The sequence below is a fragment of the Rhinichthys klamathensis genome, unplaced genomic scaffold (assembly GCF_029890125.1).
Source record: "Rhinichthys klamathensis goyatoka isolate OS25496 unplaced genomic scaffold, OSU_Roscu_1.1 h1tg000303l_1, whole genome shotgun sequence".
NCBI classification, from domain to species: Eukaryota; Metazoa; Chordata; class Actinopteri; order Cypriniformes; family Leuciscidae; genus Rhinichthys; species Rhinichthys klamathensis.
The window spans coordinates 3,545,196-3,565,000 of NW_026606822.1; the positions used below are offsets into that span (position 1 = coordinate 3,545,196).

General features: G+C 39.2%; 1 protein-coding gene across 1 annotated transcript in view; it reads right to left on the reverse strand.

The window, feature by feature from the left end:
* Positions 1-161: 161 nt before the first annotated feature.
* The window catches only part of cacna2d2a (calcium channel, voltage-dependent, alpha 2/delta subunit 2a), a 231,675-nt gene continuing 212,031 nt past the window's right edge, over positions 162-19,805 (reverse strand). The window contains exons 23-38 of the mRNA XM_056270376.1: positions 16,866-16,926; positions 10,439-10,536; positions 9,563-9,653; positions 9,340-9,402; positions 9,073-9,176; positions 8,819-8,917; positions 7,937-8,031; positions 7,806-7,853; positions 5,189-5,260; positions 4,951-5,103; positions 3,509-3,561; positions 3,348-3,403; positions 3,142-3,265; positions 2,946-3,055; positions 2,413-2,495; positions 162-1,187 (exon numbers count right to left, since the gene is read on the reverse strand). Coding sequence (XP_056126351.1) covers positions 1,080-1,187; positions 2,413-2,495; positions 2,946-3,055; positions 3,142-3,265; positions 3,348-3,403; positions 3,509-3,561; positions 4,951-5,103; positions 5,189-5,260; positions 7,806-7,853; positions 7,937-8,031; positions 8,819-8,917; positions 9,073-9,176; positions 9,340-9,402; positions 9,563-9,653; positions 10,439-10,536; positions 16,866-16,926 — 1,418 coding nt within the window. The 3' untranslated portion in view covers positions 162-1,079. The remainder of the gene's footprint in view (positions 1,188-2,412; positions 2,496-2,945; positions 3,056-3,141; positions 3,266-3,347; positions 3,404-3,508; positions 3,562-4,950; positions 5,104-5,188; positions 5,261-7,805; positions 7,854-7,936; positions 8,032-8,818; positions 8,918-9,072; positions 9,177-9,339; positions 9,403-9,562; positions 9,654-10,438; positions 10,537-16,865; positions 16,927-19,805) is intronic.

Consider the following 19,805-nt stretch of genomic DNA (forward strand, 5'->3'; position numbering starts at 1 on the left):
TCATATGATAGCTGATCATGGGACTTTTATTGTACTTTATTTGTCTTTTTGGAGCTGGAAAGTCATGGTCACTATCGTTCTTGATTCTTATATTTCTCATTCGGTGTTCCACAGAAAGAAAATAACAGCGTACGAGTTTGGAACGACATGAGGGTGAATAAATCACACAGAAGTGTCATTTTTGAAAAATGAACCCATGCTATTACATATTAGCTGCAAATATTATATAACTGAGGCATTAATATAGTTTGAACGTTTCCACAAATAAAAGCCTAACCTAATCGGGTTAGGGTAGTGATATACATAGAAATAATAAATATATGAAGCCCTTTGTGACTGATGAAGGAATGGTGTGATACTGCTTTCACTTTCTTTTTCTGTGGTTTTCCTACCTCCTAATTTGGCTAGAAAAATTAGACCACGTAACAAGTCTCATTTTGGCAAGAAGTAGATATAGTGCATAAATAAATAAATAAATGATAATTGAATAAATAACATCTATCGTCTTCCCTTTTTCATTAAATACCCTAATATATGGAGGTATGTTTTTAATACTCACATGTTGTTATTGATATTTTTTTTGAGAATCACTTAAAATTCTGCACATATTCGGTTATTTTCTTATTACCGGAAGCAAGACGGCGTCAGAATGTCCTGTAGCCTCATGACACGGGTTACAGGATGAAGATGAGGATGACCTTTCCCCTTTAGAGGTGGACTCAAACGAAACTCAACCCTGTTACGGCCACAAAGCCAGGAGGGAACAGTCCGTGTCATTTTCCACCACGTCTTCGTTTCCTAGATGGCCGTCGGTTTCTCATCGCTGGCTTCCTGTTTTCACGAAGACACTTTTAGCTCCTCCAACAAATGCTCTTGATTGGCAGGAGAGGACAAAGTTCTGCAACGGTCACTAAGCAACAACCTGTGAAGCTAAGTGGATGAAGCAGTACGACTGGGCTTCCATATAAGGGCAGAAGGAAGTCCCTTTATATTACCTATGACTAGAGCAACGGGGAGATAAAGGAGAAATGCGGACTTAAGGAGACGAGAAGGAGGGAGAGAAGGACAGGAGGATGGAGTTAAACATAGGGGTGGGCCAGAACAGACAGGAGGAGGAGCTGGAGGAGGAGTAAAGTGAGGAGGGAGGGGCGGAACGAGTGACCCCGCCCACAGTCTGATGTGTTCTCCTGCAAGAGAGACAGAGAGAAACATGTGATTTGGTTATACTCTGTTTTATGCCAAAATACTAGATTGGGTTTATGTACAACTGTCAACATGAAATGACATTCGCAAACCGCATTACATTGGATATTTCTTTATTTCCTTCAGAATAACGTGCACTGATGAAACGTTCACAATAAGATAAGGAAAATGTTTTAAAGGAAGTAAATAGGGTGAATTTTGATTTCATGTTGACTTTAATGTCTATGTCTGGCATCTGTGTCTGCTGTCGACACTACGGACGATCATTTCCCTCAGTTTGTAAAAAAGAACGGAGAAGTGTCTATTAAGGCACTTACAAGTGTTCAAGTTGTCAAAACTCAAAAATTTTAAGTTAAGAAATTCAAATTTTAGATAAGCAGAACTGGCAGATTTTTATTTTGTACTCGGACATTTTAATTGTTCTTAACTTGAAATATTTGAGTAAGCTAATTCATACATTTAACTTATTAACTTATTATCATGTTGTCTCAACTTTTTAGTAATGGAAACTTGGCTAGCTTTAAAAAGCTAAATTAGTAGTGCTAACTTGCTAATCGGTAACACAATGCGTTTACATCATTAGCATAACATAGCAATTGCTGAATGAGTACAGCAATATAGAACATTTAACATTTATCTGTTCTCAAATCAAGCTTGATGAAGTTCCATGATGACAGAAACTCTTCTAAATTAGCATAGAAAACATTAAACACTACTAAATCTCCCACTTAACATTAATCTTGCACAAAAAAACATTATAAAACACTTAATTTTAGCGTTTACTCTCTCTTAAGCATGCTGGAAAATAGAAATCCCAGCCCAGTTTCAGTTAAATTTAAGTTTGTCTAAATTAAAAGGAACAAGTTCATAAAACTCAAAACAGTGAAGCAATTCAGATTACTTAAAATGTGTCAGTTTTGTGAACTCAAAAGGAAAAGAAAGTTCTGAGTACTCCTAAAAGTTTAACTAATTTGTTTCATTTAAGTTCGCTCTACTCAAACTAAATGATTAGTTTGAGCATTAGGGTTTACGGAAATGTGAAGCTCATATTTTTGTTAATTATTTTTCCGTCAAAATGCTACTTGGTTATGCATTATGGACATTATTCTTGTGAGCGGAATTTACAGAACTTATTATGCCATCCATAGACATCCAATTCCAGAATGTTTCTTTGGATAAACAAGTGGAAGCATGTGAATGTGTACGCACTGTAACATTGTAGTCGAAACAGCTCGTGGTTCCTTTTCTATACCGGGCTGTTGCCATTGACTCGCATGTATTTGTTTCTTTGTCTGAGAAATGGAGGGTGTTAAGGAATGTCTGTTTAACAAACTTACACTACCATTCAAAAGTCTGGGGTTAGTAAGTAAAAAAAGAAAAGAAAAAATGAATATGTTTATTCAGCAAGGATGCATTGAATTGTTTAAAAGTGACAGTTAATGTTACAAAAGATTTATATTCCAAATAAATGCTGTTCTTTTGAACTTTCTATTCATCAAAGAATCCTGAATAAAAATGTATCACTGTTTCCACAAAAATATGAAGCAGCTCAACTGTTTTCAACATTGATAATAATCAGAAATGTTACTTGAGCAGCAAATCATCCTATTAGAGTGATTTCTGAAGGATCATGTGACACTGAAGACTGGAGTAATGATGCTGAAAATTCAGCTTTGATCACAGGAATAAATTACATTTTAAAATATATTGATATAATAAAGCATGTTTATGCAGAAGGATACATTCCGTCTCCACCTGAGACAGTTTCTCTATTTCACAGGAGTTGCAGGACAGTCTTTCAGCCACCACAAACAGCAGGTTGGTGTTGTTTATTCTCTTAGCATGAATTAATCTGTAAAACAGACACATTGCAATAAAAAACAAGCGTTCATCAGTATATGTAATCTACAGTGAGAGCATGAGGGAAGTGTGTGTGACCTGGAGCAGTTGTCGCAGTCCTGCAGTATGTTGTAGGAGCTGCTGAGGTTACTGAAGTAAAACTGCGTCTGGACCGTCACACAGCTGGTCGCTCTGTGGTCCATTCCTTCAGCATCGACCTCATCTACATCCACACACACGTCAGATTTGTCTTATTGATTCCCTTAAACAACGACCTTTTAGAAATCAATGTAAACGTCACACACCTGTCATGAACCAACTCTGATAGGTGAATCCATACAGCATCTGCTGCAGCAGTGACCTAAGCACAACACACACACACACACACACACACACACACTCCTGTGTTTACAAGCTACTACATCATTGAGATCAGACATTATAATTGACTGAGACAGAAACTCACCAGGCAGCCGCTGACGTCCACCAGGCAACATTTAACACATCAGCAATAGTAGGCTGAGAGGAAACACATGACATTTGATTATGCCACAGTTCATCATCCATCCAAATACACACTTATCTTTATCTGTCTATTCACCCATCTATCCATTTATTCATCCCTCGATCCATCCAATCATTCGGTCAGTGGGATTTTAGTAGTATATATATATATATATACACACTATTATATTATTTATTAATATTTTGAAATGTTCAGTTTTATTTTAATTTGAGTAAATCTGTTGTGTGCTTTGTCAATTTTTTTGTTTTATTTAGTTAGTTATTTTCTTATTTAGTTTTTGTTTTTTATATTTCTATTTAGCTCTATTTATTTTACTTTTTAGTACTTTTAATACTTCAACTTATTTTAAGTTATTTTCATCTAATATCTATATTTTATTTTATTATTACTTTATTTCAATTAATGCAAATTATTTAAAATAGCAATTCTGTAGTAATCCTGTTGTGATTTTGTAATTTCTATTAGTTTTTTATATTTCTATTTAGCTTTATTTTTTATATACTTTAAGTTTTTCATATAATATTTATATTTTTATTTTATTATTTTATTTCTATTAATAAATTGATTTGTAATAGTTTAGCAATTGTTATGTGCTTTTGTCATTTTTATTAGTTATTGTTTTTTTTAATATTTCTATTTAGCTTTCAACTTATTTTATTTTAGTTACTTGCCAAAGCAACATTTCTCATGTAAGTTTTTTAAGTTCAAGTTTTTTTATCTAATAATTATATTTTACTTTATTTTATTTTCTATTATTACTTTATTTCAGTTTTTAATGGTTCTAATTCAATTTAGTAAAAGTTAACAATAACAACACTACATTCTGTAATCCAAACGTATTGTTTATATGTACCCTAAACTTTGCAACAATTCAAATACTCATTTACATGTGCATTACATCCATTCCGAAGAAAACTACAGCGCACACACAAGTCTCCACATTCAGAAATGGACAAAATCACTGCAATCATATGATATCCGTGAGCATAACTGGTGTGTTTGCCTTGATGAAAAGCTTTTTAACAAATATTGAGTCTTCTCCACCGAGTTCGTAAGATGTAAATAAACACACACTATGGCACCACACATGTGCGCAAGGTGTTTTCAAATTCAAATGTTTATGTGGCAAATATTTTATATTTAAAAGAGCATTTAAAATCGACACCACCTCGATATCATTTCATTTAATAGGATTTCATTTAGATTGACTGAGGTGTTCACGTGTCCGACTGAGATTCGGATCAGATTATTAACAGATTATTAGGTTGCATGTAAATGTAGTCATCGTCTTATCCCATCCATCCATCCATCCATCCATCCATCCATCCATCCATCCATCCATCCATCCATCCATCCATCCATCCTTCCATCCATCCTCTTACCACAAACACTCCTCGCGGGGCGGCCCCTGTGTTGCTGCTGGGCACGGGGTCACACACTGACTGATAGTCGTAGGACTGCTTGCGTTTGTAGAAGGAGTTGTTGTAGAGGCTGTAAAAAAGAATGGGGTCGACTTCGCTGAAGAACATCCCAATCTACAAATAAGAGAGGAAGAGCACAGGGTGAAAAACAGGAGCAAATACAGTGTTTTCACATCGCTGTCCTGTTGAACTTCCTGACCTTATTCCAGTGGTCTTTCTGATTGGACATGATGAGGAAGCCGCCGTCATCTATCAGATAACAAAGCAAGTCCTGCAAAGAACAAGGACAGTTTCTAGTAAACGCATTACTGTTCTTACACAATACGTACCTGTAGTGCATGGGTTTACGTCAGACATGGACAATCAATCAGTCAATTTAAATGGAAAATGATGGTAATATCACTAGATCAATCAGCCATACACTTAAAGGGATAGTTCAGCCAAAAATGAAAATTCTGTCAGTCAGGGGCGTCACTAGGATTTTCATTTTAGGGGGGCTAAGCCCCCAATATGATTTTTAAACAAATTATAAAAAAAGGTAACACTTTAGTTTAGGATCTAAAGATCACTATTAACCATTTTCATTACGATGCAAAGGCACGGTTTTATAATACCTGTGGTCCCAAATGTGAGGCAGGGCAAATAGGGGGGTTCGGGGTCTCCCCGAGAAAATTTTGATTTCTCTGATCTACATATGTGCATTTTAAGATGCTCTGAAGGCCAAAAAACTTGGATAGTGGGCAGCTGACAATTTTTCTCTCCTCATCAGCAGCATCACTTTTTTTCTCTTTGTTTTTCTCTTGCCCTGTCTCTTCCCCTCCTAAAGCTGAGCTTTGACTGATATAGGCTTTTCATTTTTGTCTGTCAGTGAAGAAAGTAAACATAGGGTCAACTGATAGGTTGATTTTGCCTATGAATCATTTTCTCAGACGCGTTTATTTACTGAAAGCTACTAAAGGTAATTAAGTTTATTAAATGCATTCAAAATATGTAGGCTACACATTTATTATTGATCTTATGCCTAATACAGGGCCGTAGACAGGGCTTTATAATCACAGAGGTCCTAAATTTGAGATTGGTAGGGGGTTCAAATTTTTTATTTCTGATATGTGCATTTCAAGACGTTTGAAGACCAAAAAAAAAAGGATAAGAAATAGCTTTAAAACCATGTCAGTGGGCAGATTATTTGTCAATACCTCCTCTCTTCTCATCTCCATCACTCTTCCTTTTTTCTCAGTCTCTTCCTCCCTTTCTCTTCCCCTCCTAAAGCTGAGCTTTTTTAATTTACTAAAGGCTACAATTTGTATTATATTCTCAATATGTACACATTCATTATTAATCTTGTGCCTAACATGATGAAAACGGCTTTGTTAATGTTTCTTGTAAACTAATTATTACATTACATGAGTTACATGAGTGTATAGGCCTATTTTCAGTTCAAAATGGCGAAATTAGACAAAACTATATTAGTTTGCCTGATTATTTTTTGTCATTCGTTTAACATTTATGACCTTAAAAAAGTAAAATATGAAATGTTAAGTTTAGCTACTTACATCTTATCTCGCACTTGACCGTCCGCGTCGAATCCATAGACTGTAAAAAATGGTCGTGTCGCACTGTTAAAATTCGCGCTCAGCAGCGTCTGTGAACATAAAGCCCGCCTACTTTGATTTGATTGGTCGTCTCTGACATTGACGAGCAGTGACAGACCAATGAGGCTCAGATGAACACACAAATGAACACACACACCCTGTCCTCTGTTTCTGACGTGCTCTCTGCACGGCGCAGCTGTGGATTGAGAACGTGCTGAATCTGATTATTACAAGACTGAAGCGAACACGAATTTGTGTAGCCTACATTAATCTCACATTTTTAGGGGGGCTTGGCAGAAGTTTAGGGGGGCTGAAGCCCCCCTAAAAAGGGCCTAGTGACGCCCCTGCTGTCAGTAATGACTCGCCCTCATGTTCTTCCAACCGCGTAAGACCTTCGTTCATCTTCGGAACACGAATTAAGATATTTTTGATGAAATCTGAGAGCTGGATCACTCCTCCATACTAGTCCATAGGCTTCTTCAGGGATTGAACTTGCCGGCCTCGAAAAGTTATTAAAGACATCGTTAAAATAGTCCAAGTGACTACAGTGGCTCAACCTTAAGTTTATCAAGCGACGAGAATACTTTTTGTGCGCAAAAACAAACACAAATAACGACTTTATTTCAACTATTCATTTCCTTCTCTTTGGGCCTCTAGTCAGTTAACGTAGTGTGATTCCGTAGAGCTACGTCACACGGAGGCTCACTATTGGCCGACGCTGGTCATGTGCGTGATGCGTGTGACGTACAACAACAGAAGCGTACGCTATTACACTAGTGAACTGACTCGAGGCCCACAGAGAAGGAAATGAATAGTTGAAATAAAGTCGTTATTTTTGTTTGTTTTTGCGCACAAAAAGTATTCTCGTCACTTGATAAACTTAAGGTTGAGCCACTGTAGTCACTCGGACTATTTTAACGATGTCTTTCATAACTTTTCAAGGCCGGCAAGTTCAATCCCTGAAGAAGCATATGGACTAGTATAGAGGAGTGATCCAGCTCTCAGATTTCATCAAAAATATCTTAATTCGTGTTCCGAAGATGAACGAAAGTCTTACGGGGTTGGAACAACATGAGGGCGAGTCATTACTGACAGAATTTTCATTTTTGGGTGAACTAACCCTTTAAAAGGTGAAACTCTGAAAAGAAGCTGTGAATGAGGATGTATAGATCGGATCTATAGCTCTCAGTATTGACACATCTGAGTGCATTAAGAGTCTCTTACATCACTGTTGGCTTCACAGTCCATTTCACAGCCACTGGTTGGTCCACACTGTCAGGCAGGAACAACAGTATTTAGCAATAGTACTCGTGTGTGTATATATTTAAGTGTGTGTGTGTGTGTGTGCATTTTACCGTTTGAGAGCCCTGCCGGTTGCTGTCTGTGTGATTGCTTGCTAAGATCTTGAATTTGTCAGTCCAAGCCTCAAGATCAAGCTTCACACCCACAACTAAGATAGTATAAGACAGAAAAAGAATGAGAAAACAACTTAAATGTGACCCCATGAGAAAACAACTTAAATGTGACCCCAAAATGAGTGGGAGTGCGCACAGGCTGATTACAAGCTACAGGCAAAACAAGTGAAAACTGAATTCTCTATAGCATGAGTCTGAACCAATGAAATGTGTTTTTTAAATTCATGCTGATGAAAACAAAATGATCTAACTCGCGCTCACTGACACGTCCGAAGCGTGTGCACAGACGCCTCAGACAGCGCGCGATCCCGATATACACAGAATTACAGTATTTCAGGATTTTAAGGTATGGTTTCTAGAATACTTTACTTTGGCAAGATATTTACATCAACATTATATTAATTCAACAGAGTTGACTTTACAACGATGTTCAGAGCAGAATATGTCATACTTCTAAACCCAGACTCTCTGTGCTAATCCACCTGTCAGGTAATCCTACTGGAACACGATGATCATGCGCTCTGTAAGAACCACAGCATATCACTGTAGATTGGTAGTAAAAAAATGACAAAATGTCTCTGGATTTATTGCACTGAGAAAGATCATGTCTTCAAACACAGATGCTGTCAGGACAGTAAATGACAGATATCCAGCCTTCTATTGCGTAAGATGAAGTTCTTAAGCTATTAAAGTACCATATCAAATCCCACATTTGATCTTGCCATTGTTTGCACACACAGGCTGTGTCATTTGGCTGGTTTAAAAGGCTTCCATGTGAACCCTATTTGTTATTTTGTCATTTGTCGAGAAGTTTTATTGTACCTGCAGGTTTGATGTTTTTGTTTCCTACGGTAATGTCCACTGCTGTGCTAACCAGAATGCCGATGGTGTCGTTCTCTGGATTCAGCATGTCATCATTGCCTGAAAACCCCCCCAAAAAAGAGCAGCTCTTGAAAACTATTACATAATAAAATTAACAATATATTATGTAAATGATACTGTGATTAAAATTAAAAATTCTTATGTGACTGTAAGGACAGTTTAGTGTCTGATGTGTTTCTAACACACACACTCACCGGTGCGATAGGGGGCTCTGAAGATGTAGCCCTTGTTGTCCAGACTGCGGCGGTAATAACTAGCATTAAATGGCTCTGGATCCTCCTCCCAGGTCTCAGCGGCCCTGATGCACGCACACACACACACACACACACACACACACACACACACACACACACACACACACACACACACACACACACACACACACACACACACACACACTTTACCTCAGCAGGTATTTACAATAACACAGTGACAAAGATAAAAAAAAGAACCGCACTCACTTATTAGGGAAAACTCGAGTGACGCCTCCATCTGTGGCCGCAAAGACTGCCAGAAAGCCATACCTAGAGTAACACAACACGCATATTTACTCACATTTACAGTACCTCTAGCTCTAATAAAGGTGCTTTTGTGCTTGAGATTAGGATGATGCTAAATTAGCATGGTGTGAATCTGCTAATAAATCTGAGGAAAGTCAGTGGTTCATTCTGAATATGAACATACGTGTTGAGGTCCTTGGTCTTCCAGACTTTATCTACCAGCTGTCTAATGATGCCCGTGTCCAAGATCAGATTATGCAGCAAGAAATTGTCACCTGCATGGAATAATGATGATAATATTAGGATATATGAGCTGATATCTTAATACAAGATTGTTCTGAGTTCAAGAATTAGTCATAGAGAGTCAGAGTTACGCTCAGTGTTGTTATTGCTAACTAAAACTAAAACAAGTAAAAATCATTTTCAGTAACTGAAATTAAGCTTAAATAAATAAAATATAAATATTAGATGAAAAACTTAGTTACAAAACAAAAATTGGGAACTGCAATAGATAAGAAGTTGAAGTACTAGAATTACTAAAACAAAAATTAAAGTTATAAATAAAATCTAAAAATGACAAAAGCACATTAACTTAAACTAAAGTTAAAATGAAAACTGATCATATAGAAATAAAAGTTAACTAAAAATATGAATGAATACTATAATAGTATGTAAATAATACTTCTAAAATAAAAATAATTATGTGGGGTCCATGACAGTATCCAAAAAAATGTATGTTAGCAGTATGTTAAACAGATTCTTAGGTGGTTTAAAGTGGTCTCAGCTGGTTTCTTAGCTTGGGCAAGTCAGTTTTCCAGCTAAAAGGTGCTCAAAACCCTTCTAAAACCAGCCAGCAGACCTGTTCAGACCAGTAAGGCCGGTTTAAGATGTTCTTTTCAGCAGGAATATAGCTGGCGTTTGGTTAACTGTACCAAAGACGGCAAAAGTAGTGCAAGAAAACCATCAACAGATTCCTCAACAATCCTTTAAAAAGTCGTAAAGTCATAAGACAGTCGTAAGAGGGATGAGAATACTGGCGTTTGTAAGATCTGCGACTCACATTGTTTGGAGTCTGGTGTGACCTTCTCCATCAGAGCGATGAAGTTGAGCAGGAACTCCGTGTTGTTGTTAGAAAGCTCCAGTTCTTTGCAGTATTCCCTGAGGAAAACACATGTCATTCCTCACTGACAGGACACACATATAAAAACTCTCTCTTATAGATTAACTTCAAAAACAGTTATATTATAGACTGCAAAACCGATATTAACAAATATTTCACTTTGCTCACATTCATGTATACATCTTAAACACCAAATACATGTATAAAACAACAAACAGCAAAAAAAACTATTCTTAACCAGTACTTAACGGAAACATCATTAAAACAAGATAAATTTACCTGAGAAGTAAAACCACAGTGTATTTTGTCTTGATTCATTGGTAGATTTTAGCATTAACTCTTGCCTAAAATACACTTATACAATATGCATTCTCGCAAAATATCAGTTAACTGTATCTTGTTTCAAGGATGTTTTTACTGGAAAACAAGACAGAACTACTGGCTAAGAACATGATTTTTGGAGTGTATATGCAAAGGACAAACACACAGAGAGATGATCATTCATAGACTCATGCACGTGAACATCTCTAGATCCATCAGTTGCTTTAACATGCAAATCAAAGTGAACCTTCCCCTTGATACTGATGAAGGAAGTGAGGAGAAGGCCATGCACACAGATACAGAGGAGACGCGCGGGCGAGAGCTGCAGCGATGAGATGTGGAGAATCTGCTGATCCACGACAGCAGACGACAATGAGCTCAAACACAGAGATACCCAGAGGAAAATTTACAGCTCAGAGGTTTGGCTTTCATCACATGGCTTTCTAAGTATGAACTTTATCTCAGATGTTTTTCCTTAAATTGTCTATAAAATTGTGCATAACAAAGATGAACATTTGAGTTCAAATTGCAGTAAGTGCACACTAAAATCTCACAACAGTTTGAGACACTGTTGAGATCTCTCCTGAAATCTATAGGAGACACATGTGAGATTACTGGGGTCTTTTTCTCGGGTTAATAATCTGTAAAGCAGGAGATTTAAAGGAACTTTCCAGGTTCATAACAAGTTAAGCTTTATCAACAACTTTCATTACCACAGAAAAAAACTTGAGGGGCAAGTTGAAAGTTTGTAAAACAAGCAAATATCACATTTATTATAATATATAATACTACTGACAGTGAAAGTATATTAGGCCAGACATAGTAAGGTGTTGTAATTTTTGCTACCAAAAATGAACTGAAAACTGTAAAATATTGTAAAAACGCTACGAAAAAAACCCTGTTAACAGTAAGTTCCTATATTATATACAGGGAAAAACTGTAAAATACATTACATGCAATTTACAGTAAAATACTTTTAGAAGTAAAAAAGGCAAATCAAATTATAATTTACAGTGAAAAACTGTAAACAAACATTCCCAGAATTCCCTGTGTGACAGTTCACATTTGAAACTATTTAGTTTAAATTAACTTTTCTTAATAGTTTTTGTTATCAATTATGCACATTTGGGTTCCCTTTCAAGGGAACTCGCGCTGCGTCGTTTGACGATGAGGGAACGCTTCGCGTGATGACGTCTTGAAGCACATGCAAAATCAGTCCAATGGTGTGGCGGAACGTAGGAGGCGGGTGACGTCACGAACCAGGAAACTATAAAGTTTCCTTCTTCCGTAGCGCTCATTGTGAAACTGTCCTTGTCATTTTTGGTGTTGTTTGTCTTTATATCACTATATACACTCACCGGCCACTTTATTAGGTACCCCATGCTAGTAACGGGTTGGACCCCCTTTTGCCTTCAGAACTGCCTCAATTCTTCGTGGCATAGATTCAACAAGGTGCTGGAAGCATTCCTCAGGGAGTTTGGTCCATATTGACATGATGGCATCACACAGTTGCCGCAGATTTGTCGGCTGCACATCCATGATGCGAATCTCCCGTTCCACCACATCCCAAAGATGCTCTATTGGGTTGAGATCTGGTGACTGTGGAGGCCATTTTAGTACAGTGAACTCATTGTCATGTTCAAGAAACCAATTTGAAATGATTAGAGCTTTGTGACATGGTGGAAGTAGCCATCAGAGGATGGGTACATGGTGGCCATAAAGGGATGGACATGGTCAGAAACAATGCTCAGGTAGGCCGTGGCATTTAAACGATGCCCAATTGGCACTAAGGGGCCTAAAGTGTGCCAGGAAAACATCCCCCACACCATTACACCACCACCACCAGCCTGCACAGTGGTAACAAGGCATGATGGTTCCATGTTCTCATTCTGTTTACGCCAAATTCTGACTCTAACATCTGAATGTCTCAACAGAAATCGAGACTCATCAGACCAGGCAACATTTTTCCAGTCTTCAACTGTTCAATTTTGGTGAGCTCTTGCAAATTGTAGCCTCTTTTTCCTATTTGTAGTGGAGATGAGTGGTACCCGGTGGAGTCTTCTGCTGTTGTAGCCCATCCGCCTCAAGGTTGTGCGTGTTGTGGCTTCACAAATGCTTTGCTGCATACCTCGGTTGTAACGAGTGGTTATTTCAGTCACTGTTGCCCTTCTATCAGCTCGAACCAGTCTGGCCATTCTCCTCTGACCTCTGGCATCAACAAGGCATTTCCGCCCACAGAACTGCCGCTCACTGGATGTTTTTTCTTTTTCGGACCATTCTCTGTAAACCCTAGAGATGGTTGTGCGTGAAAATCCCAGTAGATTAGCAGTTTCTGAAATACTCAGACCAGCCCTTCTGGCACCAACAATCATGCCACGTTCAAAGTCACTCAAATCACCTTTCTTCCCCATACTGATGCTCGGTTTGAACTGCAGGAGATTGTCTTGACCATGTCTACATGCCTAAATGCACTGAGTTGCCGCCATGTGATTGGCTGCTTAGAAATTAAGTGTTAACGAGCAGTTGGACAGGTGTACCTAATAAAGTGGCCGGTGAGTGTATATATACACCACTCAAGGGTGCTGGCTGTGAGCACTGTGATGTGCTTCCCATGGGGACACTCCGATCCCAATCCCGCCCGGCGTTCTTTCGCGAGGTACAAAGATGGTACACTTGATGGTACAAAGTGTAGTGGTCAACAAAGAATACATCGTCCCTGCTCACCCCCTCTCAATCAGTGAACAGGTGACTAATATTCACATTCCTATGTAAGACCCCCGACCATGATCACGTGACAATCAAAAACATTAACTCTTTCATGTCTACAACACTTCTAAAGCCAGCTCTTCGCACCGTGCCATCCAGAAGCAGAGCGTAGCTTTCCGTGCTCCCCCACAGAAAGGCTGTGGACAGGTAGGGCGCCCTCAGCCACAGTCTTCGAGGGGTAAGACGGATCTGAGGACCGTCATTATCTCCAGGAAGGCTGCGGGGAAGAGGTCCTGACGCCTGAGGGCTCAGGCCAGTGAGGGCAGTCCCCCCCGAAGTGGAGCGGTCAACACCTCCTTATACGGTGGCCGTCTCCCCTCGGTGTGCTCAGGGGACCGTTCTGCCAACCCTGCCACCTCGTGTGCTTCAGGGCGCAGCGGTCTCTGGCGAGCACATATCTCAAGGTCCACCCGGAAACGCAGTGGCCTCGGGATGCCCGCCCCCTCCAAGGAAGGTTCTAGAGCAGTCAGGTCGGTCGTTCCCTGCCGGTTCGCCGTTACAGAGCGTCAGGCTGATTGCCCAACAAAACCAGAAGCCAGTCTCGAGAGGCTGGTACCAATAGTAGAATATTTGACAACGTGGAGGCTACTGCCAAATGTTTCTCGTTGGGTCCTGCATAGAATAAGGTTATCAAATACAGTTCGGGTCTCGCCCGCCCAGGTTTACGTGGGGTCATATCCACTGTGGTGGGCCCCGAGCAGGTTCTGGTAATGGAACAAGAAGTGAAAACCCTGTTAGAGAAAGGGGCCATAGAATATGTACCTCCCTCCAACAGGGAAACCGGGTTTTACAGCCGGTATTTCATAGTTACAAAGAAGGATGGGGGGTTGCGTCCCATTTTGGATCTTCGAGTTCTGAATGAGTCAGTCATGCAACTAAAGTTCAAAATGTTAACACTGAGACAAATCGTGTCACAGATCAGATCCGAGGACTGGTTTGTCACGATAGATCTCAAAGATGCATACTTCCATATATCCATCCTTCCATATCACAGGAAGTTCCTGAGCTTCGCTTTCGGGGGCAAAGCTTAACAATATCGAGTTCTTCCATTCCGCCTAGCACTATCACCCCGGACTTTCACAAAATGCGTAGATGCAGCTCTGCAGGGTATTCGCATCATGAATTACACCGACGATTGGTTGATTCTGGCTCAGTCGCATCAGTTGGGGGTTCGGCATCGAGATGTCGTTCTCGCCCACATGAAAGAGTTGGGGTTACGGCTATACGCCAAAAAGAGTGTGCTTTCTCCACTACAGAGGACCACTTTTCTAGGCGTGGTTTGGGACTCAATGTCGATGCAGGCACGCCTTTTACCTATGAAAAGAATAAAGCTAGGCCAGTCACTCACTGTCAAACAGTTTCAGAGACTGTTGGGTCTGATGGCAGCAGCGTCCAACGTGATCCCTTTTGGACTGTTGTACATGAGACCCCATCCTTCGTTGGCCAGAGGAGAACTGGCCCTCCGACTGAGTCTGGGTTCTCCCAAGGTTTTTTTCTCCATTCTGTCACCTGATGGAGTTTTGGTTCCTTGCCACTGTTGCCTTGGCTTTTGGCTTGCTTAGTTGGGGACATTTAATATTCAATAATATTATTGATCTGCCTTACTTAAGGTGGACGTTGATGCAATTTTCTTTTAGAAACAAACTTTGTTATATTATTTTGATGTTATCACTGTGAAGCTGCTTTGATACAATCTGTATTGTAAAAAGTGCTATATAAATAAAGGTGACTTGACTTGACTTGACCCCTGCAGTGGTGGCTGAGGACCAAAGGGTTTTCCCCGAGGGGCAACCCCTATCGCATGATCAGGGTCACGTGGCGATGCTTACGTGCCCTGGTTATGTGGAAGAAACCTTGGTTCCTGTCCGAGGGTCCCGTGTTGGGAGCTTCTTGTCGTCGCAAGACGCTAACGACAGATGCCTCTCTCACGGGCTGGTACAGCGATCCTAAAAGCACGCTCGACACAGGGTCTGTGGAGGGACCACCATCTCTCATGGCACATCAACCGCCTGGAGATGTTGCCCGTTTTTCTTGCCCTAAAGAACTTCCTCACAGACCAATCGACCCAACGCGAGTTCCCTTGAAAGGGAACCGAGGTTACAGTGGTATGTGTATACTAGTATAATTCAGCTTGTGGAAAGGCTACTTGTGATCAACTTCTTCATGATTCTTCATGAGGCTTCCTCTTTTACCACTTTCATTTTTATGGTGGTTGTCAGTATGTGTTAAAGGTACAAAACAGTATTTGGAGTTACCGGTTTAAATTGAAATGTTACAATTTTATACTATAAAATTTACAGGTTGTTCTGTAAATATGTTTACATTTTTACTGTATTTTTTTACAGAATTATGCTGGCAACCACAGCTGCCAGGATTTTTTGTAAAAACAACGGGATTTTTTTTACAGTGTATTTTACAACTACCCGTTAACTCTTTCCCCGCCATTGACGGAATTTTCCGTGTTTATATTCTCGTGTTTTTGTTCAAAATGTTGCTTTTTTTTTATGAAACACCCACATTCAAATGTTGATGAAAAAATAATGGATAAAGCTAGAATAAAACGTTCTATTTGGTTGTTTAAAAGCAGAGGCTCTGTTCTTTCTTTTGATATATTGCATATTCAGATATTCATGCAAATTATTCTGGTGGTCATGATTTTTTTTTGAAAATGATAAAAAAGGCTGGCTTTTTTTTCTTTTCTTTTTTTATGCTGGTGGGGAAAGAGTGAAGTATTTTAAATAGAGCATACTTCACCTGCAGAAAATGCATTGATTAAACATCCCTAAAAGAAATAAGATATGCGGTTTAAGAAAAATACAAGCTTTAATTTACTGGCTCCAATAGAATTCAATTTTAAGTGAAATACTGTACGCATAACTAGTGCTTTTTTGTAAAACCAGACGACATTTAAAGGTTGTTCATTAAAGGTTCTTTATGGAACCATCAATGGCGATATAGAATCATTATTTATTTTTTTAGGAGTGTACTTGTAATGAACCCAGAACAGTAAAATTCTCCATTTGTTTTTACTGCTGTCTAGCAGAATTAATTGACACATTAAAAAGATCTTTTTAGGATTATTTTCTTTCCTACGGGTGACGGCGAGGAGTCTCGACAGACAGAACAACAAATAAACACATTCACTTGGGTTAAAATGGAAAGACACGTTACGCACAGCAAACACAGAGACTACAATCACTACGGTATGTTGAAAAGGAAGTTAGGGATGGACGTATGCACGAAAACAGGAACGTGGCTTCAAGAAGTCACACAAAGCTACCTGGGGGCAATGAACACATGTCCCTCTGACTCAAAAGTGTTTGGCAGGAGAGACTCAAAATCTGCAACAGAAACGGGCAAGATTATCCAAGGGGAAGCGAAGGGTGGAGAACACAGGGAGGCTTCTGAGAAACAAATGAACATCAGCTGCTCTTCAAAAGGTGCAGGAACGCAGTGGGGACGTTACCATACGCAACACTGAGGAATCATGGGGGAATACCAGCGTTAGCCACTATGGTGCCGTCAATTGGCCAAAATAATGGAAAAATTGGGAAAGCAGACAGTTTTAGATTGAATATTTTGATTGGAATTTTTGTTCAAATTTCGTTCTTTTGCAAGTCGGAGAACTGGCTCGACTCCCGGGATACACATTGAGACGAAGCGAGTTCTCCGACGTCATTTTCATAAACAGAGTGTGCTGTGCCACTTTCTTTTTCAACAGGCATCAACATGGCCAACCGTTTAGCTGGGAGTGGGTGAGACAGGGGTCCTGATGGAGGTGATCACCCCAGACTGACACCGCGGAGCCGCTCCAGAGACACAATCGGAGAAAGTGCCCAGCATTGTGAAGGGCAAGAGGAAGGGCAACCCAGTTTAATCTACTTCACGTTATTGAAGCATTTGCATGTCTTTATATTCAACAAATAATGATGTTAAACAAGTAAACAAGCAGCAAATGTCACATTAGTCTGTAAAAAAAAAGAAGGTATATATCCCAATGAAACCACTGTTGTGCCCAGGTAGTTTTCCCTCCACAATGTCTAGCACTTCCAGGTCAGGGATTTTGAAGACGTAGCGGCACGTCCACAGTGGCAGTCTGGAGGGTGATAGACGCACAGAGGGGTCAAGCTGATGAAAACACGGGGTGTAAGAGGAGGACGACAAACCAACCGGCCGCTACCAAGAGCTCCAGCACCGAGACAACAGGAAAGGACCTAAAGGAGGCCATCTAGCAAATTCATCTGCAGCCTATTCCTGCCCCTTAACTGACCATTATAAACCGTAATAGAAAAACCTAAAAGAATAAACTGTGGCTAAACGGAAGACAACATCACATGCTCATAGAGGTCTGTCTTTAAGTATTCAGCTGTATGGCAACATTTCTACTCAGTCTTCGAGATTTAATGGAACAGTTTACGCAAAAATAGAAATTCAAGATCATTTATTTACCCTCAAACCGATATGGAGAACAATGGGAGATGCTTTGGAGGATGTTCAAACTGCTCTATTCTATTCAATGAAAGTATATAGTGATTGTTATTGTTAACCAACGTTTATTTTTATTTTATTTTATGCATCTGTTATCTGTTGTCTTTTTGAATTCCTTTTAGTGTAAAGCACTTTGAATACATATATATATTACAATTGTGCATGAAATGTGCTAATATAGTACACTGTATAAACTTGCCTTGCCTTAAAACTAAAACTATTACAAATGTATTTCTTTAATTTAAATAAAGTCAAATAAAATAAATATAAAATAAAATATAAATATTAAATTAAAAACTTAGTTACAAAAATGTGTTGCTTTGGCAATTAAACAGAAATATATAAGTTTGAAGTAATAAATCTAATTCAAAATATTAATAAATACTATAATAGCACATAAAACAAACACTGATCAGCCAATGTCAAGCACCAAAAAGCTAAATTTCACGTTTAAAAAAACAAATACTAAATCTTTTTGTGGGGACGAGATCAAAGTTAAAATATGTTTACTGAAAAGTGAAAATAGTAATGATTTTGCTTGCTCCTTCATACAAAGCTTTTATGTGATTTCAGAAAGCCTGGAATACAGTGCACAAGTAATAGGACTATTTTATAATACCTTTATTATGCTCTTTTGATCTTTTTGGAGGTTGACAGGCACTGCACAGTATATATTTTCATTAAAAGAAATGGAGCAGAATAAACATTCAGCAAAATATGATATTTTGTGTTCAATGGATGAAAGAAAGTCATATAGTTTTGGAGTTGCATTTTAATTTTTAGGTCCAAAAATTCAGATCAAACTGACAATGATATGCTACACTCAAAGATCAATTATTACTTCTCAACAAAGACCACAATAATATCATACTTGTACTACTCTAATTGCTAATTCATACTACGGTAATGCTTAAGCTTACTTTGGGGATGCTTCCAAACAAATGACTGCATCTATATAACTAGAGTAGGACTTTTACTAGCTGTGACAAACAACAACTGACAATTTCGACAGTAAATGCACCAATCTGAGTAACTTAAGGATGGTAACACTGTCACCGAGGAAGAAAAAAGTGAGGAGGAGACAGGTGGAAGAGAACTTTCCCAAATGTAATGGACACAGGGATCAGAAATACGTTTTGACAGTGAGAGAAAAATTATATTTTATTCTTTTTCAGGATGTCAAGGAGAGACCTTAAACGGCTGTCCGAGCCAAGAGAGAGAGAGAGAGAGAGAGAGAGAGAGAGAGAGAGAGAGAGAGAGAGAGAGAGAGAGAAAGAGCTTGAGAAGGGAAAAGAGAAAGATGTGGGTCTAGGCCGCAGCAAGAGGGTGGGTGGGTGAGTGAGGGAGTGAGGAAGAGGAGGAGAGAGAGGAAGAGGAGGGTCTTGAAGGCAATGCGGGCAGGAGGAACAGAGGAGGCAAGCAGGCTGGAACAGGTGGAGGTGGGCGTCAGCGGGGAGTTTAGGACAAGGGTACGAGGAAGGAAGTAGAGTAACAAAGGTGGTGGACCAATATGGTGTATACTTGCCCTTGATGTCTGATCCATCTGAGGAGGAGAGAGCAGAAAAGAAACAGGGGGGACGGGTAAGGGGAGGAGGGGGGTCACAGACAATATTTTATTCAATGACTGTTTGAATAAAAATATTGTTTTTTCAAAAGAAGTAAAATCAAGTCAGTCAAAACAGTAATGAACAACTGAGAACAGGAAACCAAAATGAATGACAAGCCACAAAGA